This window comes from Halichoeres trimaculatus, unplaced genomic scaffold (genome assembly GCF_033239565.1).
Source record: "Halichoeres trimaculatus isolate MK-OKI-2021-1 unplaced genomic scaffold, fHalTri1.1 fHalTri1_scaffold_18, whole genome shotgun sequence".
Classification (NCBI taxonomy): Eukaryota; Metazoa; Chordata; class Actinopteri; order Labriformes; family Labridae; genus Halichoeres; species Halichoeres trimaculatus.
In genome coordinates, this window is record NW_027437196.1 from 2,198,528 (window position 1) to 2,220,113 (window position 21,586).

General features: G+C 39.4%; 1 protein-coding gene across 4 annotated transcripts in view; it reads right to left on the bottom strand.

Moving 5' to 3' along the window:
- The window catches only part of LOC141807386 (cadherin-18), a 342,498-nt gene that overhangs the window by 53,835 nt on the left and 267,077 nt on the right, over window positions 1-21,586 (bottom strand). For all 4 annotated transcript variants that reach the window (XM_074693358.1, XM_074693357.1, XM_074693356.1 and 1 more), the window contains 3 exons: window positions 8,831-8,998; window positions 7,850-8,037; window positions 6,048-6,301 (listed from right to left, as the gene is read on the bottom strand). In XM_074693358.1, the coding sequence (XP_074549459.1) occupies window positions 6,048-6,301; window positions 7,850-8,037; window positions 8,831-8,998 (610 nt within the window). The remainder of the gene's footprint in view (window positions 1-6,047; window positions 6,302-7,849; window positions 8,038-8,830; window positions 8,999-21,586) is intronic.

Genomic DNA, 21,586 nt, shown 5'->3' on the forward strand with positions numbered 1-21,586 from the left:
AACCATGAGCTGCAATAACGACGATATCATCAGGGTCATTTCCTCCAAAGATGGCTCCCTTTAGTCTAATTGCTCATTATGTGTAAACTGACCTTTGTGTAAAACCTGTGAGAGCCTCTTTTAATCAAATATGTCTCCAGAACTCGGAGCCAGCTCTGGACGCCGTTCAGCTCGTCTGTTAGCTCAACAATTCATCCGAGGGTTAAAAAACAAACATATTTACTTTTGTTTTTGTCATCCTGAACAACAGGAGAGGAGCGAGCCAGGAAACAAAGGCGTTAAATAATGATAAGACCCGAATCCAGACGTTTAACAAAGGGAGGCTCAGAGGCTGTTTCTCCTGCTCCGTGATCCTCACAATAACACCTCCTGATGCATGCTAACTTTACGTCTGAATGTACGTTTTTCTGGGTCAAGAGCAGCTACATCCAATATTAAACAATGACAAAAGGCCTTGTTACACACGCCGTGTTTACACTGTTGTAATGGCTTTCAAGCGGCGCCGTTATCAACCTGGAAGCTGAGGCGTGAGAGGAATACAAAGCAGAGACAGCAGACTACATATTCCCTAATTCCTCCTGTAACGACCTTTAAATCCAGCATTTATTCCCCCACAGAGCAAATCTGTGATCTTAACGCGAGGATGTGGATTACAAATTATGCAGTGTTTGATTGTTTTCACGTTTACCCAGCAACCCCAGCAGAAACATTGTCACAATTAATGAAATGTTTACTAGTAATGAGCTGTGGGGCTTTTAGTGAAGGAATTAAGGTGTTAGACGTTTACTTTGTTGAAGAAGAATCCACCAAAAGACACTTCAGTTCTTTTAATTACTGACACCGCTGATGAGTCATGTGCTTTTTGTTGTAGTTGGGGATTCATCTTCGTTTTCCAGCAGATAACAAGCCAAAAATACAAGATGTTACATCCTCTCTTCAGTAAATATTAAGTTTCCTCAATTAAAGACCAAAGAGGGCCACCTGGGCGGAAACAGAGTGACTGAAACACATCCAACAAGTCTGGGAGACGGAGAACAGCAACAAAACTCAAGGTCGATGGTGTTTTAGCTCAGAGAGGAGGTAGACACTGAAAAATTGATAATTATAATCAACTAAAGGCAAAAGAAAGCTGAAGACTCATGGTGCTTTGGACACTTTTGCAGCTTTATGTCATGTCGTCATGCCATATTCCACTTCTAATCCAGATCCGGGTCACGGGGTCAGCAATGCCATCAGCGACAACCAGTGGCCCCTGTCCCCGGCCACTTCCACCAGCTCCTCTGAGAGGATACCGAGGCATTCCCAGGTCAGTCAAGAGATATAATCTCTCCATTGTGCCTTGGGTCTACCCCAGGGGCTTGTGTTGGCTTCCACTTTGAGAAAGCCCTCTGCTGAACGTGGCTTGTCGGATGACATGTGTTAATGATGTGGTTGGTGGTCTGCGTAAGCTCCCCACACTCATACAGTGCAGTGCCCAACAGGCCCCACTGTCCTTGATGACCCAAAGCAGCCAACCCCCGGTGCAAAGGTGGTTGAGGAGCGTCCATTGTCCGGGGGGGGCATTTTCTCCTTCATGGACCCCAGGTGTACCAGTGAGAACGAGTCCACCTTGCAGACTCCCACTCATCCTTACAAACTGCCACCAGCCACACCTTCACAGACGAGTCCTCCAATATGCTGCAAAGGCTGGTGGGTAGAACATCAGGTGGGCTTCAGGCAACTGGTCATGATTAGGAAGGCGTTTTTTATGACCACATCAACCCTTGAGGTGTGCTGGCTTCTGCTCCAGGCTGGGGCACAGGAGACACGGAGTACGAGGGAGGGCTGACTAGGAAGGAGCTGTGCTATAGTGATGAAACTTGCATCAAATTCAACATTTTCTAACACTTACGGTTTATATTTCAGCACAGTTGATGTTTTCTTGGGTTGTTGCTGTGGCAGGATGTCCAGACCTTGGGTAATCTACAAGTCCATTTACCCCTCTTGAATTCACCTGCCTACCTTTTCTCAGTTGATAAAGCTTGACCATCATCCTCTAATGTAGCAACCATGTTGGTGTGATTGTCCTTGAGGGTTGACCCCTTATTCTGCAGGTATTTGTTAGTAGATGTTTTAATGTTTTAATGCATGCCAAGTTTCATTTCATGACTCCTTCTTCATCAAGCTACAAACTTTCCAGCCCTCCCTTGTACCTTAGCGGTGATTGGTGAGCAAAAGCCAGTTGCAGTGTGTCATTTGTTATTAAGGTGTGGTGCCTCAGTGGCTGCAATTGTTGGCTCGGCCTCTGTAACCCCCATGTGCTAACTTTTAGCTGATAATGATGTCGTTGATCATAAATATGAGCCTTTTTGTTGTCACTGTAAGAAGTCCATGCAGACACCGTGAAGTAGCATCCTCTTGAATTTAGGAATTTGGAAAATTAACCGTCACCATCTTGGGTTTTATAGACAAAAGAGACCATTTCGTGAATCCAGAGCAGACACACTTTAATATACAGTTGTGACTGCTTAATCCCAAACCAAAACTTGAGCTGAATAATTTTAATTTTTCTCTGAATGGGTCTGTAAATTACACACAGGGGGTTAACCCCTAACCCCATCCTGACCACCCTGATGTGTTTGAGAGCTGGGACTGACATTTGAGACCATAAATCCTTTTCGAGATGAAACAATTCAAGTCAGAGCGAGTGTCATTTAATTTTTTTAAATCTTTCCTGTACAAAGCTATTTTTTATTTATTTATTTATGATTTATTATTATTATTATTATTATTATTATTATTATTATTATTATTATTATTATTATTATTATTATTATTATATTTTAATTTCTATAAATTTATATTATCAATTTTTAAAAATTATTATTATTATTATTATTATTATTATTATTATTATTATTATTATTATTATGTTTATTGTTATTATTATTATTATTATTATCATTATTATTATTATTATTATTATAGTTTAACTTTTTATCCGTTTTTTTTATTTCTATATCATTATTGTTATTATTCTTATTCTTATTCTTATTCTTCTTATTATTATTATTATATTTATCAATCTATTTTTTTTTTTTTTTTTTTTACCACTTAAGCTTTTTTTTTTTTCTATTTTGGTTTGGTTGGTTGGTGATTAACCGGAGTCAAGTTCCTTGTATTCTTCAGAAAACCTGTTGGATAAAGGTGATTCTGATTCTGATACACTTCTATGAAATGAGATACAACCAAACACGCCCCCTGCAGGCCATTGAAAATCTGACTTAAGCCACACCCACTTCTGGTTATCCGTCCGGATACAGATCCTGATTCAACTTTCCTAAACACGGCGACTCTGCACAGCCCCAGAAAAGCAGTCTGTGGTTAAAGGACTGAATCTTTGTGCACAAAGGTAAACTTGAACTGAAATAACCCATTTGAGCATTTTAATCAGATTGGTTGATATATCACATTGTTTTGTACTTCAATCCTAATTTTATGCTCCGGTTGAAGACGCATCTGAATCCCTGAAGGCCTTCATAGTAATCAGGCCAAGAAGTTTCACAACTGCTCTTGATGATTATGATAATGCATAAGAGCAACCAGAGGTAAGGAGCCATCCAGACTTTGTTTCTCTATTTAGATATCAATTTCAAACCCAACATTCGAGATGTCACTTCAATGACATGTTTATTCCACGGCACGCACGCCAACTGTGACGATCAAAGAGAGCCAAATACTGATCCCTGATGCTTTCTGATTTCTGATGCAGACCCAGGGAGCAGTGGTGCAGTTGTTCGGCTCCGTTCTGGGTTCAAACGGATGTCACTGAAGAGCTCCCTGCTGCGTCTTCTTCATGAGCTGAACGTGGGGAGTGGTGTGTGGCAGGAACGGACAGGAAGCAGGTATCCCACGAGGAGGGAGCAGGAAGTCTTTCATATGGAGATTTCCTTCACGCTCACAACTAATGTGTCATAAAGTCTGATGTGTCCTTGTGTGTTTCTGGGTGATGTCCATAATTCATGAAGGACCTGAGGGCTGACCATCCGAACACGGGGAGGACAGTGGCGTGGCCATAAGTCACGGCTTAACGCCGTCTGAAACCCCCTCGGCTGCGAAGCTTTAAACTGTGGCTCGGTATGGTAACAGCAGCAGAAGATTGCTTCTTATTGACATATCAGCAAAGTTAGACCTCATGGGGAGTTTCATGTTTACAGGTCCTTCATCATTTACACCAAGGCTACAGAGGGGATTGAAATTAAAACATGCAGTGCAGAGTTGCTTGAGTGTAATGCTTTGAAACGAGGCACCTGTGCAGAGTGAAAACCTGGGATTAGTCCACAGCCTGAGGGTGATATCAATCTTCTTTCCACAGAACACGAGCATGTGTTTAGAGCGCATACAAATGTGCTAAGCTGTTGTACCGCCGCAGGTTGCTTCACAGCTTTGGAAGACGAAATAAGCATCAATCTAAGGCAGGGACGGAGCCAGGGTTTACAAAAGTTTGTAGATCATTTATTTAATTATGACTGACAATATACCAATGTTACTATGTGTGGCTCTAATTGGAGTTGGTTGCTGTTTTCAACTGTAATTTGCATTTTTGTAATATAAACTGTAAGAGCAGGGACGATAACCGCGGTTTTGTGGTCACAGTTTTCAGTTTGGTGGACATTATTGTGGTTTTTAACACCCTAGATTACCAAATACTCTAAAAATACACTATTAAAAGATATATATATATATATTTTTTTCAAAAATTTTTTATGAAAAGATTATACAATATAACATATCCATTTATAGAACTATAAATTACCTTTTCTTTTTTTAACATGCATGCATATGTAAGTACTTAAAGATACACATCCCCCCAAAAAAATCTGATAAAAATTTGGAGAAAATAATAACATTAAATAAAAACTTCATAGTGCATCCTCTCAATGTATATTTGATTTTTTTAAGCGTTAAGAAAAATATGATGTCGTTGAGCCATCAGGAGAAGGATATTTAGCAGGCTAACAATAAAGGTTATTTTTAATCCATTCTGCCATTACCATATTATTTATTGTATGTATTTATTTACTGTCATCTCCCCGCGTCGCACACACTTCCCCACAAAGTGTCCTGCTGTACTCCTTCACCTCAAATTGCATATGCGTATGATCAGAGCCACATACTCACTTTAAACTGAGTGAAATGAAGAAAAAAGAAAAACACGAACCGAACAAAGCACAAGCACCCCAAACCGAGTGAGGAAAACTGAACAGTTTGGATTTTTCTGTGGAGGGTGCATCGTATCAGGTCTGAACTTGAGACTCCACACTCTTTAATCCATCCCATATTACTCTGTACGACCACACACGTCTTCAAAAACACCCAAAACTCTCACTGCTACACGTGCAGCCTCACAGCAACAAACATCTGTCTGGGAAGAGCAATAACTTGCAAATTGGGGTTTTAATTAGACAGATTTGACAAACATGTCTTGGAGGCAGAAATAGCTTGACTTCACCCTCGGTGGGAAAAATCCAAAACACCTCTGAACGAGTTTTCTGGTGAAACTTGTAAAAGCCAAAACACAAACTTTGATCAAAGGAAAAATATTCAGTCACTTCTCCAAACGCTGTGACCAGCATGTGGAAATATTGACTTTCTCATTATCTAAATTCTTGCAGAGCAAACGTATGCTCCACCAATTAAACTAATCCAAGCAGATGTGGTGCAGAGGCTTTTATTTAGAAATGTTTAGAAGTCTGTCTGGCAAAGAGCGGGATGTTTTTGAATAAAAATCATTTCCACGCCTCAAGATTTTGGCAATCAATTAGTTGACAAAGTGGCAGAGTTGCATTGGCTGTCGGTCAGATCTGAAGGAGCACTAAGCCTCGAAATAAGCCTCATAATATTAGCAACCTCCTCTCTTAGCCTTTACTCATGCAGCGGGCCTGTTTAACACACCAAAACAAATCATGGAGATCTTTGATCCTTTCCTCTGATGCTCGACTCACAGACGAGATCCTGTCTCTTTAAATATCTGTGAACACTCATGGAGACGTGTTAGCGTGTCTTACCTGACCGGACTGTTCCTGCTGTCAGGGTCTCGAGCCAACACGGCGCCCACCTCCGTGCCACTCGGTGCGTTCTCATATACATCCAGAATATAATGGTCGACAGAGAAGACAGGAGCTTCGTCCACGTCCCCGACCGTGATTTTAAGGGTGGCGGTGTCTTTGAAAGAGCCCAGGTAGGAGAAACGGGGATCCACATGTGTGTTCACTCCCTCGATGTGGAGAGTGTAGGTCTTCTTCCTCTCGTAGTTCAGAGGCTGGAGGAAGAATAAACAAAGCAGAATGAGATTAGTGCACCAACAATGCAAAGATTAAAGCTTAAATGCTATGGATCAGAAAATTCAAGAGTCTCTACAGGAAGCCTAAACCCAACGCCTTTTTCACTTATTGATTGTTGTTAGATTGTTGTTGCTAATCCCCACTTTAGTGGCAGCTTGTAGTAGACTGTAGTATGCTGATGCTAAATGGTGCTAGGCCCAATGTTCCCCGCAAGCTGAGGAGAAGGAGGCAAGGACGGCATGCTGGTGCTACGATGTAAGCTACGAAAAGATGGCATTGATCTTATTGAATTTTCTTTGAATTATATATTTATTGCTTTGCTTCTGTGACTCTGCATTTACCTTTGAGGATTGGTAAAGTACATTATATTGTTTTTGTATTCTCATGGACAGGGGTCTGCGACCTTTACTTTCATGGGAGCCATTTGGCCTAGGCTCAAGAGGATTTAAGTCATTCAGATGCCCAAAAAATCTTCACAATAAAGACTAAAAAAAGAGTATAAATTCTATACAAATTTATCTTAACAAAATTATTGTTTTTTTCTGAAAGATAAAATGTACAAGTAAAATGTTACCTTTTTTTATATTGAATAAATTAGCAAAAAAAAAAAAAATTCAAAAAGAAAAGTGATTAAAAAAATTGCAAAAATTAAAATTATATTTGTTTGCAGTTTACAAAAATTAAACAAAAAATATCATATATAAAAAGTTTAAAAGAATAAAAATTGTTAAATTAAAATTAAAAAAAAAATTGAACAATTCTGAGATTTTTTTTATTTTTAAAGAATGAAATTTCAAAATAGTTGCAAAAATTGCAAGCAATTTCGGAATTTAAACAATTAAAAAAAATAAAAATAAATTGAAATTGAAAACATTTGCAAAAAATTCAAAAAGAAATTGTATTTACAAAATTCTAAAATTTAAAGGAATAAATGAAAAGTTGAAGAGTTTACAAAAATTAAACTGTAATAAATAATTTTTAAAAATATTTTAAACTTCAAAAAATTTGGAAATGTAAAAAATAATGATAAAAAATTTCTGACATTTTTTTTTTTTAAAGAATGTAGTTTGAAAAATGTTTGAAAAAATTGCAAGCAATTTTGAAATTTTAACAATTAAAAAAAAATCAAAATTCATTTAAATTTCATTCATTGCAAAAATTAAAAATATGAAATAATACTTGAATTTCATAAGAAATATTGATCTTATCACTGAACTTATCTTTTTTTTGCTAATGCCTGCCACATTTCAAAAATGTTGATTAAGCTGGCACGTTGTCAGATAAATTAATCCATCCACACAGAATAAAAATCTGTGTTTAGTTCCAGATTAGTCTTTTTGTTGATTTAGTTAATCCACCAGGGGATTGCATATTTAGTTAAAAAAAAATGTTAATGCGTGATTTTATTTAGTGTCTGTGTCTTAAATCATTAATACCCTCTGTAAGAAAAATAAAAATTCTTTATTTCAGTATTTTTTTTGAAGACCCTTGCTCATGGAGCTCACATGAAGACGCTGCCTCCTCACCTTCTTGAGGGTGATGATCCCCTCCCTCGTGTCCCTGTCGGTGGATATGGAGAACATGTTGGCGCCCTCTGAGTTAATGATGCTGTACTTGATGTCTGCGTTGACGCCCAGGTCCTCATCGTTAGCTTTGATCTTCCCGACCGGCTTCCCTACTTGAGCCGACTCGGGGACGTACAGCTGGTAATTTTCTGTGGGTGAAAGTGATGTAAGCTCACAAAAACCAGCAAAAAGCAGTTTTTAATAGAGGCTGATCAACCCTCCCCCCACAGCATTGTGGGTAAAAAGAGCCGAGCTCAGCAGTTTGATGCTGTCACCATTTGTTCCTGAGGGGATGTCATTAAAGACACTCTGCAGAGCTTCAGCTGACATTAAATGTTAAACCGAGGTTTGATAGCGCTGTGCTGAGGCTGATGATTATTGAAAAATGTTGATGGTCTGAAATAGTTTCTCCCTGTGGCTCAAAAAGACAGACTCGCTGGCAGGGAATGTGCCTGATAAGACTCTTTACTCTGACATTATTAAAATACATCCTTAAAATGTTAAAACTCAGAGATCAAAACAAACACTTTTGACTTATTGGCTCATTTTTTGAACATTTGAGACAAAAAATCCAGGAAAAAAAATCAATGATCTGCTCTATACTTGCTCAGATTATAAAAATCTCTCGCTGTTCACCATCTCCAGGTAAACTAAGCACCGATCCTTGTAATAACGCTGTTTCAGGTAATTTTATGCCGCGGGCATCTTCAGTCGAGGTCTTCAGCTCAAGGCCAAGGACAAGCGAGATCAGCTGATTGGATTTCCAGCCACAGCTTCGCCGTTTGACCCAGAAGGAGCTAATGCATTCAGGTTAGTGGTGGTAATATATTTATAACGCTAACACAAACATTAGCTGGTTAGTGGACCAGCAGAGACGCCAGGAGGCAGACGTTAATCAGGGTGAGGAGTTTTCCAGAGAGCAGAATGGAGCTGTGAACTTACTTTGGGGAAACTTGGGCGGGTTGTCGTTGATGTCTGTCAGAGTGATGTTGATGGTGGTGGAGCCAGAGAGGCCTCCGACCTGGCCTGCCATGTCTTTGGCTTGGATAACAACCGTGTAATGTTCCCTGGCTTCCCGGTCCATGTTGGCTAAGGCAGTCCTGATGATTCCTGCAGCAGACCAGGAAAAAGAAAACATTAAAATAGTATTGAGGAATTCTTCTTAAAGGGTCATTCCCAAAATCTTCCTGAAAACAGTGAACTAGTAGTGTTTAGAAACCCATTAGCAGCTTCAGGAAATCTCTATTTTAGGATGATGACTTTGAAAACTCTGATTTTAGATTTTGTTTGATGCTTCCTTTGAGCACTTTCTTCCTTTTAGCTCTTCAGAAGCCTTCTCCGCTGTTGCCATATTAAAAAAAAGACATCATAATTGAGTTAACCTGTGCTTCTTTGTTTGAAATGATAAATTGTTAAATCTAGAAACACTCCTTGGACCCCCGATTGACCTGGGAAGTCTGTGCAGAGAGCGTCAAGAAATTGCAGTGTGTGATATTAAACAATCTTTGAGTTCCTGTAGGTTTTTCCTGCTGTCTCTCCAATACAGATAAGCTTCACAATTCAAAGCTTTGCCCAGAATTGGTCCTGACTCCAACATTTAACATTTAACATCAACATTTGTGTTTAAAACAAAATTCAAAGCTTAAAACCATCTTCTTGTGAAGCTAACGCTGAAGCTAACTCAGAAATTCCCCAGTTGAAATCTCTGAGTCAGGACCTGAAAGCGTTCAAGGCAAACTTCAACAAACCAACATGGCCGACATTATAAGCTTAATTCTTAATCATTTCAATCAACAAAAGAGCTGCAACTTGCTCATTTGAGGAACAGCGAATAAGGTAACGGAAGCACATACTTTATATTTACGGTAATTGTCATAACAAACATATTTTGTGTTGATTAATGCTCTGAAAACTAGCTAACACCAGAGCAGCTGCCAATGATGCGTTAACATTAGCAGGTGAAGAAAGTCGACTGCTGTTCCAGAGCGCTTTAACGAGTTACAGGTGTGAAAAACACAAGTTACCATTTGCCTAGGATGCAGCGTAACACCAAGGTCAGAGAGCATGAGTTGCTGAAAGTACTTGTTCAAAAGATCAAAACGTGATACACACCGCTACTGAGGGGGACAGTAATATAAACCATGCTGTCATCTGCATATATTTGACATTCTGTTTAACACTGGAACAACTCCCTGTTAGCAAGCCTTACATTACAAATGAAAAAGGACCCAGTATGGAGCCTTGTGGGACACCGCTTGTTTACGTTGGAACTAGGGATGTTTGATACCACTTTTTTCAGATTGATACCAGTATGAGTCCTCACTGATACCGAGTATTGATACCACTAGTACTTTTGATGCATAAAATTTCAATGAAGACAGAGACAGATCATTTTGAACCGAGACACCACAGTCACTCTGCCGTTAAGTCAAATAAAAAAAAAAAAGACCACAGAAAAATCTGAGTTTATGATTTGTTTTGGACAAATTAACAAAAGTGAAAAATAAAATGTACAAGTGTCAGTTTTTTATTTTATTTTATTTTTAACTTAGTGTACAATTTAAACAGTTTAAGAGTTGACCTTTGGTGGTTCATGTTGTCTGAAGAGGACCTGATGCACATTTGTCATTGTCTCAAACCACAGCAAAAACAAAGTAGCCTTGGCTTCAGCCTTCCCCTTTTTTCCATTCCAGAGTTTGTTAAAAGAAAAAAAAAAAGAAAATGAAAAAAAGCATAGTGCAAGCATGTCTATACATTTCTTTTTAATTTTTTTTTAATTGTATATATATATATTTTTTTTTTTCATTTATTTTTTTTGTAACGTGATCACACATAATTTAAATTCTGTACTGGGATTTGTAACCAAAATAAATTACTTTGTTATTTATTTATTTATTTAATAGCTGTAGTGCCAACTACTGGCGGGGAGGACTAACTTAACATATCTTTTTTTTTTTTTTTTTTTACTTTTTTTTTTTTTAACTTTTTTGTCTTAAGTGTTGGTCGCTGGTATCAGCAGCCTTTACGGTACCAATACCTTGAAATAAGGCTAGTATCGGCCTGATACCAGTACCAGGACTTGTCCCTTCCTAGTAAAAACACACAGATAAACTACTGACTTGGACCAGCAGAGCTTGACAGCAGAGGCCGTTAAGAAATGACTAAATGTTGGGGAAAGTTTAAGAATACTCGTACGACCTTGAAAAAATGAGTCTGGGTTTGATCAACGAAGAATCTCTGCGCACAGATTGGACATAAATCTCTAACTGCTGTCAGCGTGACTCTGTGTATAAATCTCATCTCTCCTAATCTTCTTTTAGTGATGGACTCCTCATAAAACGCTGCATCACACCTTCCTCTAAAGACTAACACCATAAAGAGCTTCTTTCATCCTTTGTTTCTCCTCTTCCCCCACTGTCAAGGTTAGCCTTTCCTCACTCCTCATTACATTTAAAATGACTATGCAACCTTGGATGGGGACAGAAAGCAACTTTCTGCGGCAGCCACTCAATCAGGTTTATTACTACAATAACACAGCAAACACAGCCGTGAACTTTCACAATGCTAACTCAGTGATATACGAGCGCTCGGCCTGCTGCAGAGACACAGCGCTCAGGTAAACTCCAGCTCGGTAACAAACGCAGAGAGTGTTAGCTTCCTGTTGTTGGTGGGAGGTGATTTACTGAGTGTAATTGCTGCGTGTCCTGCACACATCGCTCTGTGTTTGTGTGTCTCTGCGCCGTGTGAAGTCTTACGGTGTCTGTTTCTTCATATTAGTTTTTGTGTGATTCTGTGCCGGGGGGTTAATTCGCCATTTTACCTCCTGAAAGCACATCAGCACCTGGAGCCTGATTTAATATGTTCCCCCAGTTACACCAGTGTTTGTTGTAAATCTTGCTTTTCCCCAGAGCAGAGACCCTCTGGCCAGCATTGAACTTCTGTCGGCATGAACTTGTGAACCCTGTGATGATGCACAGCGGTTGACCACGAGGAGCGGGAGCAGCGAGGGGGTGGAGGGTAATGGGATGGTCATGATGGTGAATGGTTTTGCTGCTGTTGCTTCATGTTGTGAGTGGAAATCATGACACGAGGTGACATCAGATATGATGGTTTCCAGCTGAACTGAACCCTGGGAAAATGTGATTTCCTGAAGTGATGCTGCTGTTCTCACCCTGTCTTCACAGGAAACCCCACATCATGAAAATCTGATCATTCTTTGATTTTTAAGTCTGTGGGAATTCATTATTATAACCACTGACAGAGCAGAAAGTCAGAACTCTACCCACTGATTTATGGGACGCTGATTGTAAAAATGCCACCCTACAAATAACAACAACATTTCTCCACATTTTGCTCTAAAAAATCACTTTTTCTGCAGATTTAGAGAAATATTGTGAAATATATTTGGGGTCCAACCCCCTTTCACCTTCAGACCTGCTTTAATCCTTGGTGACATAGATTCAACAAGGTCCTGGAAACATTCCTCAGAGAGTTTGGTCCATATTGACATGATAGCATCACACAGTTGCTGCAGATTTGTCGTCTGAACATCCATGATGAGAATCTCCCGTTCCACCACATCCCAAAGGTGCTCTATTGGATTGAGATCTGGGGACTGTGGAGGACATTTGAGTACAGGGAACTCATTGTCATGTTGAAGAAAGCAGTCTGAGATGATTCCAGCTTTATGACATGGAGCGTTATCCTGCTGGAAGTAGCCATCAGAAGATGGGTACACTGTGCTCATAAAGGGATGGACATGGTCAGCAACAATACTCAGGTAGGCTGTGGATTTTTTTTTTCTTTTTTTTTTTTCTTCTTCTTCTGTTTTTCCATTTTTTTCCTATTTTTTTTCTTTTTTTTCTTCATTTTTTCCTTTTTTCTTTCTTTTTCCCTTTTTCCTTTCTTTTTATTTTTCTCTTTTTTTCTTATTTATCTTTTTTCTTTTTTTCTTCATTTTTTTCCTTTTTTTCTTTCTTTTTTCTTTTTTCTCTTTTTTTCTCTTTTTTCTCTTTTTTTCTTATTTTTCCTTTCTTTTTTCTTTTTCTCTTTTTTTCTTCTTTCTCTTATTTCTCTTTTTTCCCCTTTTTTTCTTTCTTTTTTCTTTTTCTTTTTTCCTTTCTTTTTTTCTTTCGTAACCCCTTGTTTTTCCTTTTTTGCTCTCTTTTTCCCTCTCTTTTTTTCTTCTTTTTTTCTTTTTTTTCTTCTTTTTTTTTTTTTTTCTTCTTTTTTCCCTTTTTTTCCTGTGGACTTTAAACCATGCTCAGTTGGTACTAAGGGGCCCAAAGTGAGCCAAGAAAATATCCCCCACACCATTACACCAGCAGCAGCAGCCTGAACCGTTGATACAAGGCAGGATGGATCCATGCTTTCATGTTGTTGAGGCCAAATTCTGACCCTACCATCTGAATGTGGAGCAGAAATCCAGACTCATCAGACCAGGCAACGTTTTTCCAATCTTCTATTGTCCAGTTTTGGTGTTGCTGTGTGAATTGTAGCCTCAGTTTCCTGTTCTTAGCTGACAGGAGGGTCACCCGGTGTGGTCTTCTGCTGCTGTAGCCCATCTGTCTCAAGGTTGGACGTGTTGTGTGTTCAGAGATGCTCTTCTGCAGACCTCGGTTGTAACCAGTGGTTATTTGAGTTACTGTTGCCTTTCTATCAGCTCCAACCAGTCTGTCCATTCTCCTCTGACCTCTGGCATCAACAAGGCATTTTGTCCCATAGAACTGCTGCTCACTGGATATTTTCTCTTTTTGGACCATTCTCTGTAAACCCAAGAGATGGTTGTGGGTTAAAATCCCAGTAGATCAGCAGTTTCTGAAATACTCAGACCAACAACCATGCCACGTTCAAAGTCCCTTAAATCACCTTTCTTTCCCATTCTGATGCTCACTTTGAACTGCAGCTGATCCTCTTCACCATGTCTACATGCCTAATGCAGTGAGTTGCTGTCATGTGATTGGCCGATTTGAAATCTGGGTTAATGAGCAGTTGGGCAGGTGTGTCAAATAAAGTGGCCGGTGATTGTATAAAATTTTGAATGTTTTATCTAAATTTTACATGTTATATGTGTATGAATGTCCCGATTCAAAGTATTTAGCTACGTTTCTAAACATTAAGTCGAGATTTCTAAATCTTAAGCAAGATTTCTAAATATTTAGCTTATATGCAATTTCACTCTCCAGCCCACTGGAAGTACCAAAATAAAAGGTGGAGGAAGCGATCCAGCCACTTGACTTTCTCAAAATCCCAGGGTTTAGAAATCTTGACTTAATATTTAGAAATCTTAGGTAAATATTTAGGATCAGGACATTTATTTATATCTTTTATGACATTTATAGGTATGCACTGATCTGATCCTGGTATCTGGTATCGGCGTCAATCCAGCCCCTCAAATCTGGATCGGGTAACGGTGAGAAAGGATTGGTCCAAACTGAAACTATGATTTAGTCTACAAGGTATAAAATTTTACAATGAAACAGTCTTTTATCTAAATTCTGGGGGATTTTTTTTAAACAAAACTGCTGTTAAACATTTAAACACTTATAGTTTAAATAAATGTAACTACAATAATCCCATATGTGGAGCATGAAGGTTATTATTTAACACTGGTATCAAATCAGGATTGGTATTGGTCGATACCCAAAGCCCAGGTATTGGTATCAGGACCAGAGAAGCTGGATCAGTGAATCCCTAATTTCACAAATATTTCTCTAAACCAAAGAAATGCTGTTTTTTGTAGTGTGTGCAACCTTACAATCTGCATCCCATACAGGTTGTACTCTACACGGGTCTTTCTCTGCCAACACTTCACGGAGTCCAAGTGTTTCAAGACCGTCCTATAAATGTCTCTGTTGTGTTTATATTGACATAATAGCGCTGTACCATAATGGACCACATTATGCAAGTGTTGTCACAACACTGCCTGTCTGTTGTCAAGGAGACAGCTGGAAGAATAAACACACACACACATGCACAGGAGCTCCAGACAGCACCATTAAACCATCATATAACTGGGAGGATATGTGTGAAAGAAATCCGTGACCAGCTGGGAACCAATGGAGCAGTGAAAGAAGCTGGAAAGCTGAAAACACAACCTGAAGCAGCTGAAAGAGGAATTTTCAGTTTCTGTGCTGATTTCTCAAATGTTGTTTCCTCTTCAAATTAACAGGAGAAAACATGTTTGTGTTTATGATTTTCAGCATTATTTGTTCAAAAAATTCATTAAAACATGAGAAAAGGAGCAGAAATGAGCTGATGGAGGTCAGGTGGTGGCATGTTCAAGATCTGCAGGAAATGTCGACTGTGTTAGCATCACTAAATGTAGAGTTGTAGAGACAGGTTTCTCTCTTCTTGACGTGTCAGCTGCTTACTGGTATTTTTGAGCCGTAATTCTTTTAAATTTTGACTAAACTGTGATATAAATGATGTATAATTTGTTATAGTCTGATCAAGCTATTAGCTGGGAAAATGGACCGCTAACGGCAGGTTTACAGCGCCTGTTCAGCTGTTCAAAGGCAGACATTGCGCGATTCGTTACCTTTTTGCTCCTGTGTTTGTCTGGAGATCCTACATGTAACCATGGCTGCATTATTTACATGTGAAATCAGCTGTTAGCAGCCTGTAGCATGTCAATGCTAACTGGTGCTAGGCCAGATGTTTCCCCACAAGGCAAGGAGAAGGAGGTGAGGAAGACATGCTACACAGCAGCTTTCATATTACTAATTTCTACTGTGCACTCAGAAACACCACACGCATTTACTCTGATCAGGATCCCCAAACTTCCTCTTTCTCTTTGTTTACCTGATTGACTGGCTGATAGCAGCTGTCTAACCATGTGTATTCCTGTAATATAATCTCCATTTCTCCAGCCAAAGAAATGTTTTTCTTGATCTTCTCTCAGTCACACCGTTACCATTTGCCATGTTTATCACTGTTTGTGAGTGGTAAACATGCTCAGTTCGAGTTTGTGTGATAGCATTTTCCAGGAGGTTCCCCTTAATTATGACTTAACCTGCAGTCCAGCATGCGGCTAATGCTTCAGCTAAATTGGATGTTTCAAAACAGAATGTGAAAGGAAAAAAGAAAAAAAAAGAAAAAGGAAGGAAAAAAAGAGAAAAAAGGGGGAAAAAGGGGAACAAAAAAAAGAAAAAGAAAAAAAGGAAGGGAAAAGAGGAAAAAAGAAAAAAGAAAAAAAAAGAAAAAAATACATAAAATACAAAAAAGTAAAAAGAAAAAAGAAAAAAGAAAAAAGAAAAAAAGAAGAAAAGAAAAAAGAAGAAAAAAGAAAAAAGGAGGAGAAAGGGAAAAAGGAAAAAAAAGAAAAAGAAGAAATAAGTTTTAAAAAAAGTGGAAAAAAAGGAAAAAAAGGGAAGAGAAGGACAAAAGAGAAAAAAAGAAAAAAGGGGAAAATGGAAAAAAGGAAAATAAGACTAAAAAGAATAAAAATGGAGAAAAAAGGAGAAAAAGGGAAAAAGAAAAACAAAAAAGAAGAAAAAAAAATAAAAAAAGAATAAAAGGGAAAAAAGGGAAAAAAGAAAAAAAGAGAAAAAAAAGAACAAAGAAAAAAAGAATGAAAAAATGAGAAAAAAAGAAAAAAAATTAGGAAAAAAAGGAAAAACAAAACAAAACAAAATAAACAAACACAAAAAACCCAGAATGTTAGTGTGTACCTTTAAACTCTGTACCTTTTGGCAGTTTGCTAAATGTGTCAAACTCAGAACACATCCTGGTTTCTCTAACGCCAAGTGTCTCAGTCATTGAGGACAGTCGTCACATAATCACATCAGTTGTAAACAATCACAGGCTAAAAATAACTCTGCAGTAAATTGACTTAACCTCCACAGTCAGCTGGAAATGCTAACCTTGTTCGGACTTATGTAAACTGGATGTGTTATGTAAACCGCTGACCTCTTCATTGTTTCAGTTTGTTTCCAATCTGAGCACAAACAGTGTGTCTAAAGTCTGGATAAGTTGCTCCACTTCACCGTCTGTTTTTCTGTTTGTCAACACAGACGAAGCATCTTTCCACAGGAGGATTACCCAGCACCTAATCCACTCACACACAGGTCTCCCTCTCAGCTTCGGTCACGCTGTCTAAAGTTCATTCAGAGCTCCTTTCTCATTTTAAATCTCGACAGCTTGAACCTCACAAAAACCCATTTTACAGTGAATTAATACAGCTTTATGATTCGCTAATTTCACAGAGGAGACAGCTACACCAGCGTGGTACAATAGGTCAGCTTTCTCCTTCTATCTGTGAGGCTCTACGGACAGAAACTAATCCACTCCCTTCAGGCAGAATAATCATTAAAAGTGGGTCAAGGAGCAAAGCAGCCAACAGTATTAAGATCCAGGGGATCTGAGGTTACACATCATCTGTCACACTGAGTTGTGGCTGACGGCCCGCAGACCTCCAGCGAACCTGGACTCATCAGCAGTCCATCAACAGGACGGGGTGTTAAAAATAGTATGAAGGGACACACTCTCGTAGGTAATTGAAATTAAAGACGTTAGATGAGCAGAAAGAAACCCACTCTTTGAACTTTTCAGCAACCACCAGAGCATGACTCACTTTCTTTCAGTCTTCTCTGATTTATTGGAATATCCCAGAATCTGAGCTGCTTTAAATTGAAGCTAACTGAGTCAATAAACCATTATAACACATAAAAGAGTGGAAAGGATTTATTATTTCAGATCCTTTTAAACACATTATGATCTAAAGGACAAAACCCTCGACTGTCTCTGCAGCCGCCGTCGTCTTTTGTAACGTATACTCAAATAGGATCATGTAGAAAAACGCAATTACCAAGAAGAGGTTTCCTCCCAAGGAGAAGTGTTCTGCTGAGACTGCATTCAGATGTTGCACTTATGTGGTTTTGTAATCTCCAGTTACAGCAATAAAAATATAAACCTCGCAAGGTAAAATAACTTCCATGAATGAGCGCTGAATAGAGTCCACCTGCAGCGGTATAAATACGCTCTGACCTATCGATTGCTTTTTTCTGGTGGCTGATGTGTCTCTGCTTTCTCCATGAAAAGGACAGAAACAGTCGCTGGGTGAAGAAAGAGTTTACCAAAGCGAAATGTCACGGTTTACCACGCGTCCACAGATCCTTCTACGAAACAACGCAGAGACGCTTCTCGATGGATGCTGTGGGATAAAGTGAAACTAGATTTAGCCACTTATTCAGTCAGGCTCTTTCATACTAAGTGCGTTGGCTCAGTCTGTTTCATGTCTCTGACAGACTCCACCAGTGTGTCAGTCTGAGTGTATTAGCTCTGTTTGCAAAAGCACAACCATTAAGTGGAGCAGAGCAGGAACACACTGATGCTGAGCAGAACTTTATTCTGAGGATGTAAAAGCAAATAATAGGATGTTTTTAAAACAGACACACACTTCTCATCCAATACCTCTTTTTTTATATAGGACACATCTCTAGATAGTAAAAGCGGTTGTTCCAGTTTCATAACTCAGCCCTTTGGAGGAGATCATTACAACTGTCACCAAACTGGTTTTATCTTCATATATTTTTACTGTTTTTGCTCCTGTGTTTGTCTGGAGATCCTACATGTAACCATGGCTGCATTGTTTACATGTGAAATCAGCTGTTAGCAGCCTGTAGCATGTCAATGCTAACTGGTGCGAGGCCAGATGTTTCCCACAAGGTGAGGAGAAGGAGGCAAGGATGATGTGCTGGTTCTCAGGTGTGAGCTAAGACAGTAAGATCTATCTACAATAAGATGGACAAGCTAGTTTTTTTTTATTTTTTGGTGGTTAACTCATTCACATCCGTTGACAAAGCATGATACTACTCTTTTCCTTGTCCATTTCTAGTGATTTTTTCGTCTCTTTTTTGTCAGCTTTGTATTTGGAGTAGATCATTACAACTGTCATTTGTTGGTCGTGGGCACCAAACTGGTTTTGTCTTCACTGATATTTTTACTATTTTTGCTCCTGTGTTTGTCTGGAGATCCTACATGTAACCATGGCTGCATTGTTTACATGTGAAATCAGCTGTTAGCAGCCTAAAGCATGTCAATGCTAACTGGTGCAAGGCCAGATGTTTCCCACAAGGTGAGGATCCATCGTTATTGGGAAAGTAAGATCTAGTTCCAATAAGATGGACAAGCTAGCCGTGCTAACCCTAATATCAGAAGGCAGAGTAGCATCATGCTATTCACAGACATGGCTAACAGAGCTAACACAATGAAAGAACTTCACCTGCTGTGAGCAGACAGGATCCTGAATTCCCCCTTGGGGATAAATAAAGTATTTTCTATTCTATTCTATTCTCTGCAGAGTCATCCTGCTATATAACATCCTGACATATTTTGCCCGTATCGCCCCCTAGTGGAGAACATGTTCCTTGGTCAGAAGTAGAGTTTGCTGATTTTTACATAGCATATAACACAGTATCATCCTGAGGTTATGACCAAACATGGACTCAATGTAGAAAGCAAATAATACAATTAGTTAATAGTCGTGTATTTCAGGGTTAATAGACTAGTTCATTATTTGTAGCTTCACTCAATTTGTCTACATCGGCTGCACTGTTAAGTGACATTACTGTGAGACAACAACCGTAACAGCCACACTTTAAATGGAAGATATCGAATTTCCCTAATGTTTATACGCCAGGAAAAGAGAGATCACAATGATTGTTCACGAGTCCAAGTCAAGTCTGAAGTCTCTTCTTTTTTTTTCCAGCATGAGAAAAACAACATGTGGCGGGAGTGCGTGACAAAAGACCCAAAAGAGTGACTGTCACGCTCAATGTGTGACACTTGGGAGCCCTGTAACACCGTCCACTGTCACTTCCTGCTGTTTCTTATAGTAACTGGATGTGCCCTTGCCACTGCATGCCAATGCGAAAGCGGTCTGTACATAGAGCCTATTGAGTCCATGTTTGGTCAGAACCTCGGCCTCAAACCAACGTTTTCATTAAATAAACAAAGTCAAATCTGTGTTTTGAATATCAACAGTTAATGGTTCTTGTTTGTGTAAAACCGGGTTAACTGAGGTTGGATAAAGACAACTCATTTAATCACACACTTGCAGACATTGATGGTGTTTTGGTGTAAAGTGTGACCCTGTTAACTGGTGACTCTCGGCTGTTAACCACTGATACCTTCTGCTGAGAGTCACCAGTTAGCATGGTCACTATCAACTCTGAAACACCTTTTTGACAACTGACCATAGAACAACCGAACATTTTGATGCCAACAGGTTGAGTTAAGTGTTTAAAAATGCTAACTCATCTGAATGAATGGAGCTAAACACTGCTTCTGCACATCTTTATGATGTCATAGACTGATAATCCCTATATAGAAGTCAACATCTTACAAAATAAAGTCTAATTCTTCTATTTAACACCTTATGCAAGATTTTGATAAAAGATCAACCAATGAAGGTTAAAATCATGTACGTTGTACGTCCTCGCCTATTTTCCATCTCTACGAAACTCTAAAAACCCGACATATGCAACTTAAGAGCTCCAAGAAGCAGGAAGGAGGCGTTGCGTTTGTTGCACGTTGTTCTTTTGAAATGCCAGGTCTCAGCATGGATCTGCCGCTCGTCTTCTTTTAAACTAATCAAAGCGCTCGCAGCCACTTCCCTGTAATGGTGCGAGGTCTGCAAACTCAATTGGAAGTCCTTTGTTATTAACCAGAGTCTTAGCATTACTTAACCCGGGGTCCTTGAGACACACACTCACACTCACACACACACACACACACATCTTGGCGAGTGGCCACACTTCCCATTAAAACAACACCAAGACAGACGATCTGACCTTTCAAGTCTCTTATTACCCCTTAACTCGTGGAGGCAGATCGCCCTGAGCGGTATTTCACTGCCGAGGGTTTAGGAATGATAAGTACACACTCTGAGTTTTACTTTCTGACTTTCTGCTGCCAATCATTCCACATCAAACGCAGGAACAAGACGCTCCTGCCCACCTCGACACGGGTAAAACACTGAAAAGGATGAGCGGCGAAGTGTTGCATCACCTTCTCCTTTAACGTGGCTACACAACAAAACCTACAACCGCTGAGCCGCCTCCTTTCAGAAATGAAATTCTCCAACAATACACGGAGGGAAGGCCGCTGAGGGATTCTCTGAAAAGTGCAGGAGCCTGAAAGGTTTGTCAGCGCTTTGACATGAAGATCGCACCCCTGAACTCTCCTCCCTGACCACTTCTGATCCGTTATACCTCAGATAGCTCCGCTAAATCTCTGCGGAGCTTGTGAGTTAATTTAGAAAATAATTGAGAAAGAGCTGACTTCCCTGAACCTGGGCCCATTTGACACAGTGAGGTGGTTAGCCTTTTCCTCAACCTCCCCAGTCTATTAAAGTTGATACCATCACACTATCCACCTCTTTGTCTGGCTGCAAACTTCTAAAGGAGGACAATCTCCTGGGTGAACAAAAAGGATTATAGGAGATTACTAAAGCGCTCTTCCATCTCCAGCTTCAGGAATCTCAGTTTTTGGCCCATGCATTACGATGTTATCCCTGTGTGTGTGTGTGCACTCTTAACATTTCTTAAGAAAAGGTAGATAACACCAATAAAAGGAGTACAGGAACAGTCAGGGTGCTTCTTTCTACTTCTGTCATAAGTTGAATCAGACGGAGAAAATCTGGAGTGATTGACGAAAAGATCCGCGCTGAGGTAAGACGTAATCCATGAACCGCTA